At 50.7% G+C, this 23,330-nt stretch overlaps 3 protein-coding genes, 1 pseudogene and 1 gene segment (V, D, J or C); 4 read left to right on the top strand and 1 right to left on the bottom strand.

The window, feature by feature from the left end:
- Positions 1 to 412: 412 nt before the first annotated feature.
- On the bottom strand, positions 413 to 2,299 carry LOC120763607 (T cell receptor alpha variable 1-2-like). The segment is given in 3 exon segments: positions 413 to 515; positions 1,126 to 1,393; positions 2,251 to 2,299. Coding segments are annotated over 3 exon segments (420 nt in total).
- Positions 676 to 13,680, top strand: LOC120763740 (feather keratin Cos1-2-like). The gene is given in 4 exon segments (XM_058423653.1): positions 676 to 3,724; positions 11,691 to 12,543; positions 12,546 to 12,647; positions 12,993 to 13,680. Coding segments are annotated over 3 exon segments (459 nt in total). The 5' UTR covers positions 676 to 3,724; positions 11,691 to 12,513; the 3' UTR covers positions 13,320 to 13,680.
- On the top strand, positions 7,147 to 9,453 carry LOC131378711 (feather keratin Cos1-2-like; annotated as a pseudogene).
- Positions 13,681 to 15,461: 1,781 nt separating the features above from the next.
- On the top strand, positions 15,462 to 18,086 carry LOC120763810 (olfactory receptor 6F1). Of its 3 annotated transcripts, none has more exons than XM_040087376.1 (3): positions 15,462 to 15,548; positions 15,670 to 15,745; positions 17,060 to 18,086. In XM_040087376.1, the coding sequence occupies exons 2-3, from the start codon at positions 15,698 to 15,700 to the stop codon at positions 18,002 to 18,004; spliced, it is 993 nt and encodes a 330-aa protein (XP_039943310.1). In that variant the 5' UTR covers positions 15,462 to 15,548; positions 15,670 to 15,697; the 3' UTR covers positions 18,005 to 18,086. The 3 variants fall into 3 exon arrangements, with proteins under 3 accessions (XP_039943310.1, XP_039943309.1, XP_039943311.1); XM_040087375.1 differs by having other exon boundaries at positions 15,502 to 15,573; XM_040087377.2 differs by lacking the exons at positions 15,462 to 15,548; positions 15,670 to 15,745 and adding an exon at positions 16,097 to 16,250.
- A 3,529-nt stretch (positions 18,087 to 21,615) lies between these two features.
- On the top strand, positions 21,616 to 22,330 carry LOC120763812 (feather keratin Cos1-1/Cos1-3/Cos2-1-like). Its single transcript, XM_040087379.1, has 2 exons — positions 21,616 to 21,660; positions 22,004 to 22,330. Exon 2 carries the CDS (start codon positions 22,025 to 22,027, stop codon positions 22,328 to 22,330), a length of 306 nt encoding a protein of 101 aa, XP_039943313.1. The 5' UTR covers positions 21,616 to 21,660; positions 22,004 to 22,024.
- The last annotated feature ends 1,000 nt before the right edge of the window (positions 22,331 to 23,330 follow it).

Below are 23,330 nucleotides of genomic sequence, written 5' to 3'. Positions count from 1 at the left end.
TTAGGGTTGGTGAGTTATAAAGAATGTGTGCTTATGCAGAGTTAGACATGGAATAGAATCCGGAGATTTTGTGCGGGAGTATGGGATGGAGAAGAGGGAGGGACGAACGGGAGAACCGTTCACGGCAAGAGGTCTGGGAAGAAGGCAGGCAGGACGGCAGCCTCCAGGGAGCACCGGGATCAGCCCTGTGTCAAACGCGGCCCCTTCGCCGCCACCCCCGCGCACCGAGCAGCAGCGCGGCCAGCGCCGCCAGCGCCGCGCCCCGACAGCGCCGCATCCCGCCGCTCCGCCGGCCGAGCATCGCTGTCCCCCTCAGCCCCGGCTCTCTGCTGCGCCCGTGCCGCCTCCTCTCGGCCGCCGCCAGCTCCGCCCCGGCCGGCCTCAGCTCCCGCCTCTCACAGCACCAGCACAATCAGAGACACAACAATTCCGGCATCGCCAGAGCCAAGAGACAGCCGTGTCCCATCCCGCACACCACCGACACGGAATCGAAAACAGATCCACCCTGCACACATCTGCAGCGGGCAGCTGGCGTTAGCACTCGGCTGCACTCGGGCTCCTTCTGAGCCTGGGAAGCTGCTGCTCTGTGCTGCTCAGGCCAGAGCAGTGCTCAGTGTCTCTGGCAGAGTCAGAAAATTCCCTCCCGGTGAGGACACACACAGACAGACACAGGTTGGGGCACAGCAGTGTGGAGCCCTACACAAATCTGTGCTTCACGTGTGTCCATACAAATGGGGCAGCTCCAAGAGCACCCAGGGCAGGAACACAACACCAGCCCTGGGCTCTGCTGAGGACATGTGGGGCCAAAAGCAGCAGGGCTGGAGTGTGGAAGGACAAGGTCCCAGGCAAGCACAGCACAATTTTTCTTTATTTGGAGCCTGCACAATGCAGAGATGAGGTGACATAGTCCCAAACATTTTCCAAGGGATGTCCTGGGATGGATGGGGCCCAAAGTATCTGACCATTGTATGCACATGCTCTTGCAAAATGTTGTGAGCATCCAGGGGAGATCTGGGTCTCTTCCCCAACCTCTGCCTGGCACAGACACATCCCCTCCCTCCCCTGGGTTGTTGCACAGCTGAGGAAGCTCCCTGCAGCAGGGTGTCTTGCACAGCACAGAGGTACAAGGCAGTGTCAGAGCCCTGCACTTCCTCCACCCGCAGGACACTGGATTTCCCCGTGGTGTTCAGGTGCGTGGTGATACGGCCATTGCGCTTGGAGCCAGGCCCTGCTTGATAGGAGACCAGCTGTGGGGCTTGGCCTTTCTGCAGCTGGTACCAGAGCAAGGCATTAAAATAACTGGTCTGGTATTTGCAGGTGGTCTGGAAGGGGTGTCCCTGCTTCACCATGACTGGTCCATCTTCCTGGGTGACTGTGACCTGCCCCGTGATGCCTGGAAAAAAGTCAATGTCAGCAGCTGTGCAAAGAAGGACTATGGGAAGCATAATGTATTGCATGGAAAACCATGGTGGAGAAAGCTCCTTGCTCTGTAGCAAAGTCCTGAGAGATTTTGGGTGTTAGTTTGGAGCTCTTTCCTCTGCATCACCCAAAGGAGATCTGGGCTGTGTCTCTGATCCTGCTTCTACTGCTTAAAGCACCATGGAACAGCCTCTCATGCCTGAAATTTGTGTGCTGGAACCTCCTGCAGCCCTCCAGCAGCTTGAGGAGCCCATCGAGGCACAGCAGAAATATTCATGCTGCTTCCCCACCCCTGCCACCTCTGCGGGCTCCCCAATCCCTGAGTACACACAATGCTGAGCTTGGAAAGAGGGAGCCCTGGCTGTGCTGCCAGCCCGGAGAACACTGGAAGCCGTGGCAGAGCTGTGTCAGCCTGGAGGCAGAATGGGACACCCTGCTAATGTCAGTGAAATGAGAGTTGAAAAGTGCCTGGGGCAGATTTGATGGGATCTGTGAATTTCCATTAGAAAGGAAGGAATGAGAGATTGCAGAGACAGCTGAGATGTGCTGAGGTGACAGCAGGAGGATGAGAAGAGAGAGGCAGAGGGAGATGCATTGAAGGTGAGAGAAAAGACAGAGAAGGTGTCTGGTGTTTCTCTTCTCTCCCTTCCCTTTTCCTTTTCAAATCGAAGAGCTTCTTGAGCAAAAATTTGGAAAACCACAAGGAGAAGCAGACTTTTCTCAGCCTTTTCCCTCTATCCACTGCTGTTTCCTTACGTTATTTGATAAAACTGTTGAGAATTTCGTGGGGCAAAAAGAAGCCGGATGCCTTGGGAAAAAGCCAGGACTTACCCAGGAGCTGTCCCAGGAAGACGGTGAGGCTGAGACAGGCGAGGTGCATGGCGAGAGCAAGCTGCGTGTTTGCTGAGTGAGGCAGGGACAGAAAGCACGTCCCAGCCCCGAGAGAACAGAGCTGCCGGAAACGACTCTCGGGGGCAGCAGCGGGAGCAGCAGCGGGAGCAGGCACAGACATGACCTGTCCTTGCAGTGCCTGAAATGCTCCTTCTGGGTTTCTGGCTCGTCCAGCAGCAGCCGCCGTGGTTCCCTCAGCCATCGGCATGCTGAGCATTCCGTGCCTCTGGGCCTGAGCCATGGGAAGGGGCTGTTCCCGCTCAGCTGGCAGTGGAGTCCTCACCTCGCCAGCTGCCATGGCCAGCTCTGCTGCACAGCCAGGGCTGGGCATCGGGGAGCTCAGGGGCTTCTTCCCCACGGAGGTTTCTCATCTCTCTGGGGTCTGTGCAATTTCCTCTGCAAACAGGAGACTCCTCTGTCTGTGTCACTTCTCCCCTGCCCTTCTCCATCTGCCTGGGATGAACGCCTCTCCCAGGTCCCTCACTCCCACTCCCTTCTTCAAGTCATCTCCCGAGTGACCCCATCCTGGTCATTTTGGTTTCCTCTAAAACGGGTTGGTCACAAAGAAGGTCTAGAATGATGTGAACATTGATGTAGGTAATGATAATGTTTGTAATAGAAACATTGTCATGAGTGTGTTGCATCTCCCCATGGATTAGAAGGAGGTTTCTAGAGATGTGGAGGGTCCTTAGGTTGTAAGAGATTTTCCAGGTGAAGGTTACCCTCCTGTGAGCTCCTTCTACATTTTTTCCTTCATAGGCTTCAAAGCAGGGGAAAGAGAGTAGGATGTACAGGGAGATGAGGATTCTTCCAAACATTTCTGCTGGGGAGAGAAACCTGCAACCAACTCTGCTGATGCCAGAGACACATCACTGGTAGTCTCTCCTTTCCTGGGGCCTCCATCTCCTCTCTCGCCATCTCTTTACACTTTGTCACTGACAAAGCTCAGCCTGAGCCAATTCACAGCCACAGCCGCTATTTCTTCATGGCCCATCAATCAGAGGCTTGAGAGCCCTGAGCTCCCTCCTTCTCTCCTTTATCTCCTACTGCCTCATTGTGTCCTTATGTGCTTTGTTCATCACTTTCCCTTTTCCTGTTTCTTCCTTTAGAAAACAAAACGCACCTGATGTGAGCCTTAGAAACCAAGACACTCTCACCTTTCACATGCTCTGACTGTGGCCTCTGCTGAACTTACTCAAATGAGTGAATTTCTGAAGATGCCGAAAAGCTCCTGTCTCCAAAGGAAATGGTGTCTCTAGAGCAAGTGTCTGGAGAGAAAAATCATGTGGAGTCCAGTCTTTCAAGTGTCTCTCTCCAACACCTGCAACATTGCTAAATCCTGGCATCTGCTTTTCAGGATGCCTGAGAGGTTCCTACTGTGAAGGGAAAGGGACCAATCAGTTTCAGGTGGAAGGTGGGTATGGCAGAGGCTCGGGGCGCAGCAGCTGTGTGTCCGGCAGAGGCGGGCTCGGGAGCGAGGCGGTGGCGGGCCGTGCGCGGCGAGTGTGTAAGCGCAGGAGGCAGGCCGGCAGGCGTGCGTGTGCGGGCCGTGCGGGGCTGTGCGGGGTCGGTGCGTGCGGGCTCGGGCACAGCGAGGAGCTGCGGAGCCGCGCGGGGCCCGGCGGGCGGAGCGGCAGCGCCCCCTGCTGGCCGCGGCCGGCGCTGTGCCCCCGGCCCCGCCCGGCCCCGCCCGCGGCGGTTCGTGCCCGGCCGCAGCCCCGGCTCCTCTGCCCGTGGGCCCAGCGCGCAGTAATACACGGCCGCGTCCCCGCGCCGGGGCCGCCGGAGCCACAGCGCGCTCGATCGCCGATCTGCCGACACCCGCAGCTGTCCTGCGATGGCCGGCACATTCTTAGATCCTCTGAGTGCGCTCACGAGGAATTCGGGTCGTTGGCCCGGGAGCTGACGGTAGGAATGGATGAAATCGTAGGCCTGGACTTCGGGATGTGAGCAGTTGATTTTGATGCCGCTGCCCTCGGTGGTCTCCAGTGACGGCTCCTGCTGTACCTGGGCTCTGACCGTAGCCACTGAGAGGGAGAAATGAAATGACAAATCTCAGCTCCTGTATTCTCTGCAGCCCTGTCCAGATCAAAATCCTGCAGATGCAGTCAGGGACATACAGAAATCACGAGGAGAACCGTTTGCTGAGGATGTTTACATGTGCAGGAATGGAAATTCCTATTATTAATAGTAATAACTACATCAAATATGCTTAAAGATACATTGGAAAGGAAGTTACAGGAATAGTTAGGCAAAGAAGAGAGTGATGAGTTTTCTGAGAGAACAGGGAATGGTGCAGAAGAAGTGATGGTCTCGAGGATGGTTATGGGGCGGAGGTCCGTGAAGAAGTCAAAGGGGATTGCATCTTTCAGGGACGTGCGGTGTCGCCCCAGCCCCATCCCGCGCACCGAGCAGCACCGAGACCAGCGCCGCCAGCCCTGCGCCCCGACACGGCTGCATCCCGCTGCTCCGCTGGCCGAGCCTCGCTGCCCCCGCCAGCCCCAGCCCGAGCCAGTGTCCTCCCCGCCCGTCCTCTCCCCTCCCCTCTCCTCTCCCCTCCCCTTTCCTCTCCCTTCCCTTCCCCGGCTGATCCCTGCGCCGGCGCCGCTCGGGCTCTCACCCGGGCTCAGAGCACTCAGGGACTCTGTACGGGCACAGCTTGGTCTCCCGGGAAGGGGACTCCTCCCCTCCTCCACTAAGGACATCCCAGTGAGAAGCAGCCGGCATTGCGCCAGCTGCAGCGTGAGGCAGCAGGAGGGCTTTGAACCAGGAGATGGAGCAGCTTCACAGAGGTGTCTCCGTGCTCAGAGGCTGGAAACAGCAGCCAGGGGTTTTCTGCAGATGGCAGTGAGGAGGCTGAGAGCCCCATGTTCCAGCACCTGTTGGTAGCCTAGTCTCATATTGCAGAGAACTTCCAGAGTCTAGTCTGTATTCTCTGTTTCCTTTGCACAGGTGGTTCCAGGATTTTCTGGGAACAACTTGGGCAACAGAGGCCAGTTTATTGCCTGTTCTTTGATATTTGATGTCACCTCCAAACCTGTGGAGAGTGTCCTCCTTCCCACTATTCATGACATTCATGGTAACATGCAACACTAGTGGTCCTACTGCTGTTCCCTGAGAAACCCCAGAGTTGTCTGCCAGCTGGGGTTTGAAGCAATGGCCACAACCCTTCAGGCCTGGTAGAGCAGACAATTTTCCACTCACCTAATCACTCTCCTACTGATCCCTTTTGTCACCAATATGCCCACAGAGGAAGGGTAGCAGAGGAGGCCACTGCAACCATGTCCCCCCAGTGCTGCATAAAGGGGAGCAGTCACCTCTCTTCAGCTCCTGGGAACGCTTGGTCTAATGGAGCTGAGGATACTGTGGGACTTCTTTGACACAAGGGAATTTGCATTTTCCCTTGTTCAGCTGCATGAGTTCCCCATCAGCTCATTTCTCCTGCTTGCTGAGGTCCCTCTGGACTGCTGGCCTGACTCTCTGATGCATAAGCCTCTCCTCCCACTTTGGTGTTGTCTGCAAACCTGCTGATGGTCCACTCTGTCCTATCACCCACATCATCAATGAAGCTGGTAAACAGGACCCATCAAGTCCTGACCCTCTGGACGCACTTCCAGTCACTGGTCTTCAACTTTATTTTGTGCCGCTGATCACTGATGCCTGTGCATGGCCAGTCAGTTTTCATTCTACCTCACTGTCTGCTCATCCAACACCATCAGCTTCCCTGTGAGTCTCCTACAGGAATCCACACTAAAGTGTCAAAGGCCTTGCTCACATGCAGGTAGAGAAGTTCCACCATTCTTTCTTTCTCTCCTGAGCCTGTCACATCACCACAGCACACTATTAAGAAGATCAGGCATAACTTCCCCTTGGTGAAGCCACACTGAACCGCTCCTGGTGACTTTCTCATCACTGACATGCCTTGATTAGGAGAGCTTTCCAGGATTAGCTGCTCCATCTTCTTCATTAGCCACCTTCTAAGGGGTTAAGGTGAGACTGAAAAGTCTGTAGCTCCCTGGGTTCTCTTTTTCCCCTGTTTGAAGACAGAAGTGGCATTTGCTTTGCTCCAGTACCCAGTCACCATGCTCAGCTGAAGGTAACCAAGAGTGACCTGGCAATGACAGGAGCCAGTTCCCTTACCACTTGTGTGTACGTTCCAACAGGGCCTAAATATTTGCAGTTTGCCAAGGATTCATTGACCCGATCTCCTTCCATCAAGGGTGTGTGCTCCCTGATCCTGACTACATTTGGGATTCCTTAAGGCCAGTCTTGCTAATAAGGACTGATGCAAAGAAGACCTTCAGCACCTCAGTTTTTTTCTCTATCCTCTGTCACCAGGGGCCTTGTCTCATTCAGCAGCAATCCTGCATTTTCCTTACTCTTCCTTCTGTTGCCTTTGAAAGCCTCTTTATTATGTCATTTGCCTTTCTTTCTGACAGCTGAGTAAAACCTTCCCCCTTTTTTCCCCCTTTCCACATCCCTGGTATATGACAGGAGAAGGCAAAATCATCCACCTGAATTGTCCCGGGCTCTGTGTTTGGTGGGATACAGCCAAACCCAAGAATAAGGCCACTTCTTCGAGCCAAGGCCTCTAGGATCCCGATGGAGTGACCCAGACTGACATAATTTACTTTTGATGGCCTCCTGCAGCATGTGGTGTGAGTCCTGTGCAGACGCTGATGTGTTTTGATCCAGAAATGCTTGGGCCTCTCATCTTGTAATGAAAAAGATGCTTTCATTAAGAAATGTGCCAGAAATAAAGCAGGAAACGAAAACACAGCCATTTAAGAAGGTAACCACAGCTCACATCATTAAATGAGATGTTTTGCATTGAAGATGAATTTGTCAGAAAATTATCACCTCCACAAGGGGTGCCTCTGTCAGCTTGAGGCAGTAAAAGTCCATGGTAAAAGCCAGCCCAGCTCTTTGCTTTCTCATTCCTTTCTCTCGCCTCCTTCTCCTTGGGAGTCAGGTGAATCTGAAACCCTTTCTCCTCCCCTGCTTTCTCTAAAAGGAGGTCTCAACTCAATGGACCTCTCAGCTGATTACAGCTGTCTTCTGTGACGGCTCTTGGGGCTGTTTGTCATGGGAGAGAAAAGTGGGGAGAAGGCTGGAAGTGCAGGGAGGCTGGAACTGTGATCGGTGATCCTCTGGACTCGGAGCCTGGGCAGTGGCTGCATAGGAGCTGGTGGCTCTTTTAAGGATGAGGCCAACAAGCCCTCACACATCTCTGCAGAGCCTCCACCTCCTGGCCCTGCATGTTATTTGATTCCTGATGTGGTGACAGTCTGCTTCTCATGTATCCTTATATTTTGCTTCTACCCTGCCCTCTCTCCAGGTGCCCCTCATGCCCCAAGACATGTTCTGCATAGAGAAATGCCAGCCCTGCCGTCCCTGCCAGCCCTGCGGCCCCACCCCACTGGCCAGCAGCTGCAATGAGCCCTGTGTCAGGCAGTGCCAGGACTCCCATGTGGCCATCCAGCCCTCGCCCGTGCTGGTGACCCTGCCCGGCCCCATCCTCAGCTCCTTCCCACAGAACACCGCCGTGGGATCCTCCACTTCTGCTGCTGTTGGCAGCATCCTCAGCTCTCAGGGAATGCCCATCAGCTCTGGGGGCTTTGACCTCTCCTGCATCACCAACTGCTATGGTGGCAGCAGATGTCTTTCCTAAAAACAGCTAAAACTGCTGTTGTCCCTCATAAAGCTCCTGTCAGTGGTCTCAGATAAGGACCCCAAGGAACTCAGAATATGAAGCTGGACAGAGGATCAAATCTCTGTGTCACAGTTTTAAGTGTAGCTGATCATCACTGATTTCCCTGCCAAGGCAAACTTGAAGGGATCAGCCTGAGGAGGCTGATACTGGGCTCTTTGAAAACTTGGCCAATATCTACCTCTCCTCTCTTCTCTTTCACTCTCACCATTTCTCACTGTTGCCTTTGTTCTCTTGTGCTTCCTTCAAAACCTGCTGTGAGGCCCTCAGAAACCATCGTGCAGGGGCATGCTGGACTGTGTCCTGTCACTGGACAATCAAAAGATTCCCTGTGGGAACTCTGCCACAAGAAAAGGGAAGAGATTCTTGGCTGTTTCATTTCTCTTCATACTTGGAGCCTCTACTTACAATGACCTAACTTTCACCTTTGTGCACATTAAAAACTTGCTGCAACCTTGCCTGTGTCCTTTAGTTGTCTTTCATCTGCACTGAGTGCTGAGCAGAAAAAACTGGTTGAGGGGCACAGTGGAACCTTTCATCATTCCTAGTGGCACTGGGGGGTGGGACAAATTGCAATGATTCTTCTTTACAGCACTGCTTCCACACATTGAGGCATCACAGAATTTCATAGAATTTTGGGTTGGAAAGGTCTTTTAAATTTCTCCTGGTCCAATCTCCCTACAAGGTGTAGTGACACCTTCCACTAGACCAGCTTGTCCAAAGCCCCACACAATCTGACCTAGAATGTGTACAGGGATCTATCATCTCTCTGGGCAACATATTCCTCTCTATTACCACCCCCTTTGTAAAAAAATTCTTCATAGCTAGTCTGAATCTACCCTCTTCTAGTTTAAACTGTTTCCCCTGCCCTATCATAACAAACCCTGCTAAATTATTTATTTTAAGCCCCCTTTGCATGCTGAAAGACTGCAACAAAGTCTCCTCAAAGCCTTCTCTTCTTCAGGCTGAATGAGCCCAACTGTCTCAGCCTGTCCTCATAAGAGAAGTGCTCCTGTTCTCAGATAATTTTTGTGGCCAACTCTGGGCTTGCTCCAAAAGGTCCATGTCCTCCCTGTGCTGAGGACTCCAGAGCTAGAGGCAATATTCAAGATGGTGTCTCAGTGTAAAGGGGTAGAATCAGGAGACAGTTGGCTTTTTGGGCTGCAAGAGCACATTTACAGCTCATATTCAGCCTTTCATCCATGAAGGAAGACATCCCTAGTTACTCCACTGCCAATGGCTGTCAGTTCTTCCCTGGCTGTGTTTCATCTCAGAAATGCCACTTGGACCTGAAGCACATCATACAGTCAGGACTCCTGAAAACTGCTGTTCTCTAGAAGAGAACTGCAGGCATGTGGGAAGCCCTGAGGAGGTCAGCGTTTCCACAAGTTCTTGGGGAAGAGTGCTTCTCTTGCTTTGTGTGAAGCTGTGCAGTGCAAGAAGGCTCACAAGCCAAAGAACGGCAGGAACTGGGTTATGGTTAAGGAAATGGGTTAATAGCCTTGGAATGGCGTACATTCCCTACTCCACTGCTTCTGTCCTCCATCACCCTATCCAGGGGCCGTGGTCAGTGTGCCTGGTCATGGGCAGCAGAGGCAAGTTCCCCGTGCAGCCCTCTCCTCCTGCAGCACAGCCTCTGGCCTGGCTCACCTGGTGCTGCTAGGGTAGGCTGAGGTGTTCCCAGGGCAGCAGTGGGATCAGCTACACCAGGCCCCACGCTGGAGCCCCCTCTCCCTTTGAATCCAGCACCCTGATGGTGAAGCCAGCCCCAGGACAGGGAGTGGTGGCAAAACACACAACAGGGCTTTGTTCTGCCTTGTCTTGCCCCAGGACAGAGCAACTTTCCTGGGGCCCAAGAGCTCTATGGCCCCACAGGCTTCACAACCCAGCCATAAGTGCACTTCTACCTCAGGCAGAGTCTGTGGGAGTCAGAGCAGAGTCAGCAGGTAACCCCAGGACAGGGAGCACCAGGACCAAGGCTACCTAGGCCCAATTCAGCCATGGGCTCAGCTCCAGCTTGGTCCCTGCCAGGAGGTCTATGACAGCCCAGGCCTAGGGCAGGCCTGTCCCAGCTCTGCCCTTTCAGTGCCTGCATCTGTCCTGAGCTACTCTTGTTCTCCTGACGTGGCCAGGCCCCTTCACCACCCCTGGCAGTCACAGGATGGATCCTGTACCTGGGCCTCTCTTGAGTCTGGCCTTGCCCTGAGCCACAGCACCAGCTCTGGCCCTGGCACTCCTGCCCAGCTCTGGCCCTCCTGGGACCTCCTGCACATCTGTAGAACAGATTAGGGCAGTAATCAAGAGATACTTTAGGGGCAGAATTTTCTCCTAAGACAGAGGTCTGAGATGGACAAGACCTCTTGCATTTTCTCAGTAGAGTCCTACACCAAGAACATATTTCTAAGAACTTCCCTCAACAACTGGCTTCCTAAGGCCCATGTTTCCTCAGGACTGGTGATGAATACACATCCACAGCCTGGAGAGCACCAGCCAGCACTTTTCCTGGCACATCTGAACTCTACAAGGTTTTGACTCCTATGGCTTCCCTCTGAACCATGTTCCTTTTCCTGAAAGAGCCATGGCGTTTTTAAGCACATTTCTTTGGATATTGGTTCCCAGAGAAAGTACTGTGGCATCCCTCCTCCATGGTCTGTGGGTACCATTGTGTCTTTTCCCAGAGCCACAGCAAAAAGGGGTTTTTTTGTGAACAGATTTGCAAACTTCATTCTTGTAATCCAGATGAAAAATTATTGGATGCTGATGCTTTTTGAAAAATATGAAGATGGATCTTTCCCATGACCACAGCTACTAAAAATATGTTTCAGAAGATTCAGGCCAGCATCTCTTGCGGCAATTTTCCCTAATGTGTTCTTTAAATAAAACTTATACCCAACTGGAAGTTTGTGTGTGGTATTTCCGCTCAGATCAGGTCAGGCTGCTTCATGCCACTCCAATGTGTTTTGTAATTGCACATTAAAAATAAAAAAAGTTTTAAGCTTTTTAAAATACAACTTCCTTACCCCCTCCACACACCTTATAGTTGAAGGGATTGGATGACCTTTTAAATGTCCCTTCTAACCTAAACCCACCTATGACTTCATGATTCTATGAATATTTTAGTCTCACCAGTACACATTACAGGGTCTGCCACTGTGCATTTAGGGATTTTTCTTTTATTAGGTGCTAATGTGATACTTCTCAGCCCTCATCAGTCACTTTCAGTTGCTCCCAGAAAACTTGGTTGTTGTCCCGTGACAGAAGATGTGATAATCATCACGGCTTCCATAGTAACCTTTGAGTCTCCTAGTGTTCTCAGGCTTGATGGGCCACAAGACTGAAAAGCACAGTTCAACACGTGTCTGTGGCTCTTTTGTCCTTAGGAGAAGGAACTCTCACACTCTTTCACTATGTAAGCATGGGGTTCCTCTCATGAGAGACAGTACCCCATAAACTTTTCCAATGTGAGTTCTTCACGTGGGCTACAGTTCTACAAGACCTCCTGCAAACCTGTGCTAGCATGGGTCTGTCACTCACATGGCCACAGGTCCTGACAGAAGCCTGATCCATCATGAGCTTTTATGGGGTCACCTGGAGCCCCTACCTCCCCTCTTCACTGAAACTGGTGTCTGCAATGTTGTTTCTCTCTCATCTTCTCTCTCCTCTCTTGTAGATGTTTTCTCCCTTCCTAAACATGTTATCCCAGAGGTGCTTCCACCATCACTGATGGGCTCAGCCTTGGTCAGTGGTGGATCAGTCTTAAAGCCATCTGGTATCGGCTGCCCCACAACCAAAACCTTGCCATGCAACCCAAACCTTGCCACGCAACCCAAATCCAGAGGGTACAAAGCAAACAGAGACAGACACTTCTCTGAGTTGCCCAGGGATGGGACCACAGACAACAAGCACAGGCTGGAACATTGGAAGCTCTGCATGAAACATAAGGAAGAGCTTCTTATTGTTGATGGTGACCGAGCACTGACTCATATTACCCAGATGACTTGAAAATTGTTCCTCCTTGGAGCTATTGGAAGGACATAAGGAGAACTTTAGGAGCAAGAAAATTAAACCCAACATTGCAGCCCAAATGTCCAAGATTCTGAACACAAAGACTGTAGCAAGTTGGGAGGCATGGAGGAAAGAGACACAGCATATAATTTTGCAATGGTATCATAGCATATCCTTGGGTGCCCAATCAAAGGTTGAAGTGCTGGGACCAGCTGGGCCCCTTCCTATCAACAAGGCCAAAGGCAACACCACCAGTGAGCTCCAGACCAACCTCACCTCCCTGCACTGCACCCATCCAGCACTTGAGCAGAGGATTCAGCAGACACTGACACATTCCTGCCCTGGAAATCCTGAGGCAACTCAATCTCAGCACACAGAAGAAGCTTCCATGGAGAAATGTCTATGACATAAGCCAGGAAATGAAAAGGTGGGAACACGGAAAACAAGCACCCAGCCCATGTCATTAGCTGGGATGTTTTCCATACATAATGAGCACCTTAGGAAACTACCACTTTCATAGAAGCCACCTCTGGGCCTGGGGCAACTTAGAGCAACCATAAAAGCCAGCCCAGCTTCATGTTCTCTCATCCACTTCTCCTGCCTCCTTCTCCTCGGGACCCAGGTGAGTCTGAACCGCTTTCTTCTGTCCTTTTCTGGTGAGGAAGATGTCTGTTCTTATAGCCTGTGAGAGGTCTTAGTGCTGCTGCTGAGGGGTCAGAGAAGAACTAAGGTCTGACTTAGACAGTGTCAAGGATTTGGCTGAGGGAGCTGTTTATTGAAGAAATAAGGTAACTTCTTGCTGTACTGTGTCAGGATGAGGCTGAAAACCCCTTTCTCTCACTGCTCAGTTTCTCCCTTCTGGCTTAAGCAGGTACCATTGCAATTCTTGCTGTGGGATGATGGACTCATGGCTGATGGCTCCTCACATGTGCCTGTGCTCTGCTTCCTTCCCTTCCCTCTCTCTCAGGTGCATCTCCAGCCCCAAGACATGTCCTGCTACACCCAGTGCCGTCCCTGCCAGCCCTGTGGCCCCACCCCGCTGGCCAACAGCTGCAATGAGCCCTGTGTCAGGCAGTGCCAGGACTCCACCGTGGCCATCCAGCCCTCGCCCGTGCTGGTGACCCTGCCTGGCCCCATCCTCAGCTCCTTCCCACAGAACACCGTGGTGGGATCCTCCACCTCTGCTGCTGTTGGCAACATCCTCAGCTGTGACGGAGTGCCCATCAACTCTGGGGGCTTTGACCTCTCCTGCATCACCAGCCGCTATGGTGGCAGCAGATATCGTCCCTGCTAAAGCCACTGGTGCAGCCCTCACAAGGATCCCCAGGAACCCAGAAGCTGATGCTGGACTGAGGACAGAGCTCCTGGCCATTGAATTCAGAGGTGCTGAGCATTCAGTGCTGCCCTTCCGAAGGAGGGCAGGTGGGGCTCTCTGAAACCATGGCCAGTGTTTTTTTTCTCTGCCTTACTCTCTCTCCCACCTCTCTCTTGTCTTCCATACTTCTGGACTGTAAGACTTTCAGAGTATCTCTGGGGGATCTGCTAACCCCTGCCCATTGTGAGGCAGGCAGATGGCTGCCCCATTGGCTCTCCGGCTGCTCTCCAGTGTCTGTGCCAGAGGGGGCACAGACTTTCTGCATCTGCATGTGGTGTCCCACCATCACCACCATCCTCTATAAGGGAGCTCATTTCCCACTTCAATGACAATAAAGCTTTCTGCATTTCACCCTCAGCCTCCATGTAATCCTTTTTTGGTGTCCTTGTCTCAAGTTGCTGTGACCAAAAGACATTGCTATGGGTGGTGGAGGAAAAGGTGGGGACACAAGTGGACCATTGATTATTCCCAGAGGAAGGGGAGGATGGGAAACACATAAGTAGGGTCCTTTCGGGCACTGTCCCTTGGAGCTGAGGAAGACATCCCTGACTTTTCCACAGACAACTGGGTTCAGGCTCAGCCTTCCAACATTTCTGCTCAGATAGGACTCCTTGGTCTCAGAGCATGTCCTGCAGATGGGGAGTACAACCCATCTTCAGCACCAGAACTAACAGATTCCGTAGACTCTTCCCACAGTCAGTGATGGGACATCAGGTCACCCGGGGCACTTACCCCATCCCAAAGCAGCTGTGCACAGGAAATGGCACGAATCATCTTCCTGGAGACACAAATCCTGCAGCTGACCAGTGGTGGCCTCTGGACTCCCAGCTAGGACAAGCTTACAGCAGGGCCTGCATACCTGGTCATGTGTGCACGGCTTGCTTCATTAAGTGACCACAAGTGAACCTACGGGCTCCAACCGCTCCATCCCATGGCTAAATACCACATTCATTTCCATGGATAGGACAGACAGACAGTGAGGAGTTGGCTTCATGGTCAGCAGATAGGCTCAAGATGAGAACTTTCCCCCCATTAGCTGCATTGCCACCACATCAACCACCGCTGTGGTTCTCTCAACCACACTGAAGCCTGGGACACAGGACTTGCAGGAAATGTCTCTGTCAAGTCCAACACCTGTACTGTGGTCCTGGACAGTGCAGACAGACTCTCTCTGGAGGTGAATCTAACTCAAGATGTCTAGAGGACGAGAAGTGTGTGGGTTTTTTGTGTATGTGTGGTCTAAGCCAGCTGTCTAGTTTTTCTTGAATGTCAGCAGAAGTAGGTGTCTGTAAGGCCTGCATTGCCTGATCTTTAAAAGATCATTTTTTGTAAGGGTTGAACTAAGGCTTGAGAGTGCCTGTTTCTCTCAGCTGATGATGAATGGAGCAAAGATGAGTACCTCAATAGAAGACACCTTTCTGGAGTCAGGGGAAATCAATTTCCCTGTAATAATCTCTTGTCTGATTTTGAACTTAGATCTCTACTTAGTTCTTCACCTCAGTTAAGCTGAAGACAGAGGACTTAACTGCATTTAGAGGCTCTGAAATGGGGTAGGCGAATCCCTTACAGTCTCTGTATTCATGTGCCCATAGCTGCCTTTGGTTACTTCCCACCCTGGAGGTTTCACAGCCACTGTAATATCCAGCACCAAATATTTGACACTTCCAGTCTCTTGGAACATGACTATTTCAGACATCTCCATGTCAGCTGAGTTCCTGACAAGATTCTCATACCACAGCTGCAGGTAGGAGGCAAATACCCAGCCTAGCAACCACCTAGGGAATTGCATTGCTGTTCTTTAATTGGCCTCTGTGAAGAGAGAGTACTATTCATCTCTGACAAGCCCATAAGTCTTCCCAGAGGTAAAATTCCCTGGGGCACACCAGAGGGAAAACAGAAAACAGTCTCTTAGGTGTGGCCAGCTGGAGCTTCAGTGTGTTAATGAGGTGGGTGTGGGGATGTTCTTATGCTAATGATGCTGGCGACTCTCTGGTGTATGATCTCACTATATGAAGCTTAACTGAAGAGAGTTTGCACTTTGTGTGTGTGCACACAAAGCTCCTTTTAGTGGAATTACAGTGTTGGCTGTGAGAGGGAAAAGATCAGGATTGGAAGCTGTCAGATCCTACTGGATGGAGAGGAAACCAGGTCAGGCTGTTGCCATCAGTTTGAAGTGAGTCAGCAAGGGGAGACCTGCTCATCCACACACCTTCACCTGAATCCAGAGTTCTCCCCAATAAATCTACCTCTTTCCAATGCTCTCCATTAGCCAAGGGAACCATGGCTACCTTGGGAGGATGGTGCATGAAAAAATGTCATTTGGATCATTTCCACCTGCAAATCTGGTGAGTGAAACCTGACCAAGACATATAGCACAGACTTCCAATGACTTGCATGTTTTAGGAGAGCTGATTTAAGGGAGATTTCTTTACTCTTTAAGTACATGAGATTTCTGGTATATATTGCTGAGTAAGAGAGGAGAGAAAGAGATTATACTGATAGTGATTTAGTCCATCTGTCTTCCACACCCACCTGAAGATATGTTCTCTCTAGAGAACTGATCAACAGTCCTCCCTTGTCTTCAGGAACAGTTCAGCAGAGCTGAATCCCTTTAATGAGATTCAGCTGAATCCCTTTAATGGGATTCAACTCGGAGGATTTTGCCTTCAGTTGCTGAGGCTGAATATCTCTGCTCAAGCTGAGATGTTTAACATCCAGGTGCTTACTGGACCCCTGCCTTAGACCTCAGATACAACCTGGCACTTCTAGAGGGCTTTTAGCCATGTTTAGAAGACAAAATGAGCCATGTCTCCCTTATGCTTTTTCTCTGTCTGTGAAGAAAGAAATGGGGTAAGCTGAGGAGCTGGATAGGAATATTTCTCCCTAGATATTTCACCTTGGTCAGCAGAAATCCTTCCTCTGACTCTGAGATGGCAAATTTGCAAAGAGATGAATAGTACCCCTAGCAGCTAGGTGAGAAGCAGACATCAGTGAAGGAAATGGAGGTATTTGCAAAAATGTCCTGTTCTGAGGCTTGGAAGAAAGCATGCATAGGAGACCTTGAGTAGTTACTGTCATACTAGCCTGCTGCCCTGTGTGGTTACAGCTCAGTCTCAATCCCTTGTAATAAACTGGCATAGAAGAAGCGGAAAAATCTCTTGCAGCATCACATTATCATGACAGTATTTGTATTCCTCAGTTGTGTGTGCTAGCATCACACCTTATATAGTCTGCCTTGGAGACTACAGGTTATGCTATTCCCTTCCTACCTGTAACAGCTTTTCCCATAGCTAGAGTGCTTCAGCCTGTTTTCCATAGTTTCCTAAGTGGGATTTTCATCTCACAGAAGTGACCACATTCCCCATGCTGTAAAGGAGGTGCACAATCTGATAAATACTTCTCCAAGTGTTCGTTTGTTGGGGTACACCTGATTTTCAGGGTTAGATCTAGTTGTCCAAACATGTTTCATCAGGGGAGGAGTTCTCTGACAATTTTAGTATAGGATAAATACCATTTTCCCATGCTGTACATCAGTTGTATTTTGGGGGATGGTGTGGTGTGTGGGTTTTGTTTGTTTGTTGTTGTTGTTGGTTTTTGGTAGCATCTGAAGGACCAGAAACAGTATGGAAATTTTCACCGAAACTTTTCTTTCTTCACAGACGGACCTCAACACTTGGAAGGACACGGCAAATGGGACAAGAGTGGAAGAATTCATCCTTCTTGGCTTCCCGGGCACTTGGCAATTCCGGGTCTCCTTTGTAGTGATATTTACACTGATGTACACCCTGACAGTAATAGGCAATGCATCCATCATAGCCCTTGTGTGGAGAAGCAGCAACCTGCATACCCCAATGTACTTTTTCCTCTGTAATCTCTCCTTTCTGGAGATCTGGTACACTACAGGTGTTGTTCCCAAAGCCATAGGAGTCATGCTGGGGACTAGCCAGACCATCTCCTTCAGTGTCTGCATCCTCCAGTTGTTCTTTCTTCTCTCTCTAGGCTCCACTGAGTGTTTTCTCCTGTCTGTCATGGCTTATGACCGCTACTTAGCCATATGCTACCCCCTGAGGTACAGCTCCCTCATGAACAGTGTCCTCTCTGTTCGGCTGGCACTCAGCTCCTGGCTGGGAGGCTTTTTGGCCATTTCCCTGCTGGCCTTTCTGACATCTAGGCTGACTTTCTGTGGGCCAGATGTCATCAATCATTTTCTATGTGATATAGATTCCTGCCTTGCCCTCTCCTGCAGTGATACATGGCCTGTGGAGCTGGCAACCTTCCTCGTTTCCATAATTGTTGTTGTGGCCTCCTGTGTGGTCACCCTGGTGTCCTACATGTACATCATCTCTTCCATCCTGCGGATCCAGTCAGCCCATGGCCGAAAAAAGGCCTTTTCCACATGCTCTGCCCATCTCAGTGTTGTCACGATCTGGTATGGCTCCACCATGTTCCTGTATGTCAAGCCATCAGCCCAGAACTCCCTGGATCTGAACAAAATTGTGAATACCTTTAACACAATGGTAACACCTTTGTTGAACCCCTTCATTTACACACTCAGAAATAAGGAGGTGAAGCTCGCTCTGGGACGGGCTTTCCGGAAAAAGTGAAGTGACTTTTCACAGGGCATCAACTGAACAAATAGATTCATCCCCACCCTCCCATGACTTCTGCCCTGCTGAAATCCCCACCGAAGCGTAGGTCTGTGTGGGCATCCCAGGCAGTGAGAAGCCACCAATGCCCCAGTGAGCTCATATCACCTTACAGCCATCTGTGGCTGGGCTGAGCCTCAGTTCTGCTGCTCTCACCACCCTCTGTTCATTCCCAGTGAATTCAGAATGCCTCTCAGTCCTTTAAAGTGCTGTGCTTGGAAAGGGTCACAAACCCCATCCATGAATGGTTCTGTAACAGAGCTGGAGGAGTGGTACTCCCACAGGTTTCTACCCCAGTTTGCCAAGTGCTTCATTTTGTCAGGGTTTGTCTGAATCTCCTGAAGAAATCCCAGCAACTTTAGGAAACTCTGCTTTAGGACGTAGACATGCTTCTCCCTTTAGTCTGATGTTTTGTGATGTATCTATGCCACATTCTTGTGGCTATTTCATCAATTTATACTCTGATTCAAGATAAAATTTGGCAGTGTCTGATATCTTTACCTATAGCCATTATTCCTAGCATAAGATTGCAAACAAAATTTGCATAATTCCTCTTCTTTCCTCTCCTTAGTATGTGAATTTACTCTTTTATTTTTAATTAAAATTATGCTAAATGTTGTGCTTCATACTAGATGTGTCAGGGCATTTCCACATCTAAAACCCCACATCATTTTTAGCACTACATTGTTCCACCCATTTGGGGCTTTGTTGTGGAAAAACTTTAATGTGATTGGCAAAGCATTCAAAGTGCAGAGCTGTGGAAGGCTGGCTGAGAAGCAAGTCTCTCTTTACACTCATTGGGAGAATATTAGCACTTCCAAACAGCACTTGCTTTTCCCCTCCCAATTTTCATTTCAGAACAGATTAATCATGTTCTCAAAGCTTTTCTTTTTGCACACTGACAGTGAAGATAGTCCACGTAACCACTTCATAATGAGGAGGCATCAACATGGTAGACACACCTTTCATGGAAAGTGTGGGATTAATTTCACCTGTGTAGAGAGTGTAGAGGTCTCCAAGGGAGATGACTGGGTCTGAGCTGAACATCTGCTTCTCTCTTCTAGAAGCAATGGCACTTCTGGAGGAGATTCACAGACCTCCTGCATCCACCTGGGTGCTTGGCACTTCAGGCCCAGGCACCATTGCCCAAAGCACAGGCTGATTCCCAACTTTTTGTCAGCTGTGCTCTTTTTCAGTGGCATTTGGGAAAATGCCTGGGACAGAAGAAAGAGTCTGAGACTGGATTTATCCTCAGGCAGACATCACTGCTTGTCATTTCTTCGTTGGAATGATGCATTTTGGAGAGAACTCTATATTTGGAGTGTTGAAGCTCTCTGCAGTCCTTGAAAGCAACAAAAAGCAGAACTGAAAATGTCCAAGAAATCCAAGAAACAGCAGAGTGCAGGACTCTGAGACCTGCTGTGAGTTCCTCATCAACATGGGATAGAGCCCTCTGAGATAAACAGGGGCATGCAAAGCCTTACACAGGGCTGTCAGAGCAGTCCCGTGTCACCTGGGAGAGGAAGGCTATCCTGGAACAGCAGCAGAAAAAACAATGAGTACCCTGAGAATTCTCAGGTGAAGGGGATGATACATCATGAGCAACAGATTCCAATTCAAAGGGTGAGATCATCACCCTTGAGCTGAGTTTCCATAAGAAATGCTGTAGTGGGGTTGCCTGAAAATAGGTCCCCAGAACCCTTCCTTTAGCTCACAGGACAAAAAGAGATCATTAAGGTGTTACCAGCAATTGGACAGAGAAACCGCCATAGAGTAGAGAACATGGGAGCTCCCTCAAGCACTGGTGATTTCCCTGAAAAGGAGGGACATGAAAAAGAGTGCGACCACTCTCTGGCAGTGGACAAGTACAGGAAGAATCTTGTCCAGAGTCTGGCTGATGGCTGTTTTCCACTTGTTGATGCAGGGTCAGGAAGAGCCCTTCCCATCTTGGGGTTCTGTGGCCACAGTGGCAAAACCATTAGAGCAATTGTGCCTTCTACCAAAGGCCTCATTCTCCAGCTGTGGCCATCAGTAGAGGCCCGTGGAGGTGAAACCAAAAGAAGAGCCAGTAGGCTACTTGCTCTGAGAATCCCAGTGTTATTTTAAGCAGAGAACATGGACAAGGATGGTTTGGCTTGTTTATGGTATAGTCTCCAATAGATCTGCCCCAAGTCAGGTTTCTTAGACCATTTTCATCATCAAAATCCCTGGATCTAAAAGCAACTGTGAAAGTAACATGAGTATGTGCTTCACAGCAGCACAGCATCCACTTCCAGGGATGAGGCAGACAGAGCTTCTCTGGACAACCTGTCCAAGAGCCTCACCACCCTCAGAGGGAAGAATTTTTTCTTAGTAATAAGTATGAATCTATCCTGTTTCAGTGGGAAGCCATTCACCCTTGTCCTGTCTCTCTTGTAAAAAAGTCCCTCTTCATCACTCTTGGATCCTCTTTGGGCACTGGAATGTGATGTAAGGTATCCTAGAATCATCTTCAGATTAAACACATTCATCTCTTCCAGCCCTGCAGAAGGGCTGCAGCCCTCTGAGCATCTTCATGGCCTCTTCTGGACCTGCTTCAGCACGTTCCCATTGGGGGCCCCAGAACTGGACACAGCACTCCAGCTGGGGTCTCACAAGGGCAGAGTATTGGGGGAGAACCGCTTCTCTATACCTGGTAGTCACTCTTCTTTTGATTCCATACAATTCTGGGATACAATTCCAGGGCTGCATGTGAACACTGCAGGTCATGTCCAGCCTCTCATTCACCAGGACACCCAAGTCCTTCTTGGCTGGGCTGCTCTCAGTTTACTCCTTACCCAGTCTGTGTCCATCCTTAGGAATGCCCCAACCCAAATTCAGGACCTCACACTTGGCATTCTAGAGCTTCATGAGGATTACATAGGCCCACCCCTATCCTGTAGAAGTCGAGGTTGTAGGAGCACAACACATTGTGGACTCTGTTGAGGACACTTGTGGACAACTGCAACAGGGTTGGAGCATTATGAGGAAGGACAAGCCCATGACATTTTATGTGTTACAAAAGAGGGGATGAGTTAAAACAAGCTAGAATGTTCTCCGGATAGCAGAGTTAGGTAGGTTGGGGCAAAAAGCAGTCACAGAGTCAATGGACATGGGGAGGTAAGAAGTGACTATAGGGAGGGAAGGAGAAGGATAGGACATATCCTCATGCACAGAGTCCTTGGACAGCCAGCTGAGGATTGCTGGAACTCAAACAGCCCCACCAGAGTTATACAGACTGTAATGTCCCTTGCCTGGTCTGGTCCCATGCAGTACATAATCTGAATCTTCTGCCTGCACTGCTGCATTCCTGCCTTAGAAATCCTGGGGCCTTTAATCCCAGGGATCAGAAGAAGCCTTCATTGGGGAACGGGCATGGAACAAACCTGGAAATGAAAAGACAGCAGTGCAGGAAATGAAAGCACAGCCCATATCATTAGGTGTGCTGGTTTGCATTCAAGATGAGCTTGCTGGGAAATTGTTACCTCTGCAAAGGCTGCCCCTGGTCCTGCGGCAGTGAAAGGCAGGTATAAAAGGCAGCCCAAAGTCTCTGCTCTCTCATCCACTTCTCTTGCTTCCTTCAACTTGGGAACCAGGTGAGTCTGAAGCCCTTTCTCTTTCTCTTCCAAAGAGAGATCTCCACTTGGTGGACATCTCAACTGATGTTGGCTTTCTCATATTTGGGGATTGGAGCATCTGGTCACAAGAGAAGAAAGCGGGGAGGAGGCTGGCATAGAGAGAGGCTGGTGACTGTGGTGCCTTTTGCTTTGTGCCCGGGGAGAGAACTTCCTGAGTCAGGCTGCTCTTTGTAGGGCTCCTGGCTCAGTCTCCAGCTTCCCACTCATGATAGCCTTGGTTCTTTTGTGACGGGGTAACCAGGCTGCTCCTCACCCACCTACCCAGCCTTGTGCTCTGTTTCCTCTCTTCTCTCTCAGCCAGGTGCACCTACAGCCCCAAGACATGTCCTGCAACACCCAGTGCCGTCCCTGCCAGCCCTGCGGCCCCACCCCGCTGGCCAACAGCTGCAATGAGCCCTGTGTCAGGCAGTGCCAGGACTCCACCGTTGTCATTGAGCCGCCTGCTGTGCTGGTGACCCTGCCCGGCCCCATCCTCAGCTCCTTCCCACAGAATACCGTGGTGGGATCCTCCACCTCTGCTGCTGTTGGCAACATCCTCAGCTGTGACGGAGTGCCCATCAACTCTGGGGGCTTTGACCTCTCCTGCATCACCAGGCGCTACGGTGGAAGGAGGGGCCTCCCCTGCTAATGGTGCGGGGCATGTATAGGTCTTGGGAAGTGCCCCAGGATCTCCAGGCATGGTGCTGGAAAAAGGAAGAGTCTTCAGGTCATTTCTTTGAGAGGAACTGACCATCTTTAATTCCTCCTGAAAATGCTGGATGGAAGGGCCCAGCTCAGGCACTTCGAAAGCATGCCCTATGTATTTCCTACATATCTCCTTGTTTCATTGTGTCCTTCTGCTCCCCTCAGCTGCAAGGCTCCTCCAAGTCAGCCTTCACTCTAAAGGCAAGGCAGATGGGTGCCCTGCATGGACTTCACCATGGCCAAGGGATGAAGGGTCTTGCTTATCCCTCCAGATCCCTGCACTGAGGGCCTGTGCTTGTAGCAACCTTGATTCCCTCTTTAAACTCAATAAAGATTTTTGCATCTCAGGCTGGGTCTCAAGTTGGTCCTTCCCTCCACGTATGCCCTTGCAAGCTGCTGGGGTAGAACGGTGTTGATCCTGGCAGGGGATAAGGTGACAATGTAGTGAGATCCTTCATCCATAAAAATGTGAGGTTGGGATATATTGTACAGGGTCCTATATGGGGAACAATCCTGGGACAGGATGCAAAACTTCCCCAGCTACCTCAGGGTGATCAGCCCTTTTCCTTCCGTGTCTCTACCCAGATATACCCCCAACAACCTCCTGCAAAAACCTCTGCTGTCTTCATGTAACCACTAGAATTCTGTGGGAGGTCCTGGAGGCAAGCCAACCTACAGGATCATGGGAACGCAGCACCCTTTCTCTGGTCAGTGCTATGCTGAGGGAGACAGAAAATGTTCCCAAAGGATGTCAGGAGTGTGTTTGTGTGGAATAGCCTCAGAGCTGGCCCATGGCCTCATCTCCATCTTCACTCCGCTGCCCAGTCTCAGTCCATGGTCAGCACAAAAGGGCATGGGCAGCTGGGATCTGTTCCTCATTGCAGCCCTATCACCACACATAAGGCCTGTGGCAGGGCCCAGGTTTTGGCAGACATGCAGGCCTG

This window comes from Hirundo rustica, chromosome 27 (assembly GCF_015227805.2).
Source record: "Hirundo rustica isolate bHirRus1 chromosome 27, bHirRus1.pri.v3, whole genome shotgun sequence".
Lineage (NCBI taxonomy): Eukaryota > Metazoa > Chordata > Aves > Passeriformes > Hirundinidae > Hirundo > Hirundo rustica.
This window is presented reverse-complemented; position numbering and strand designations above follow the sequence as displayed.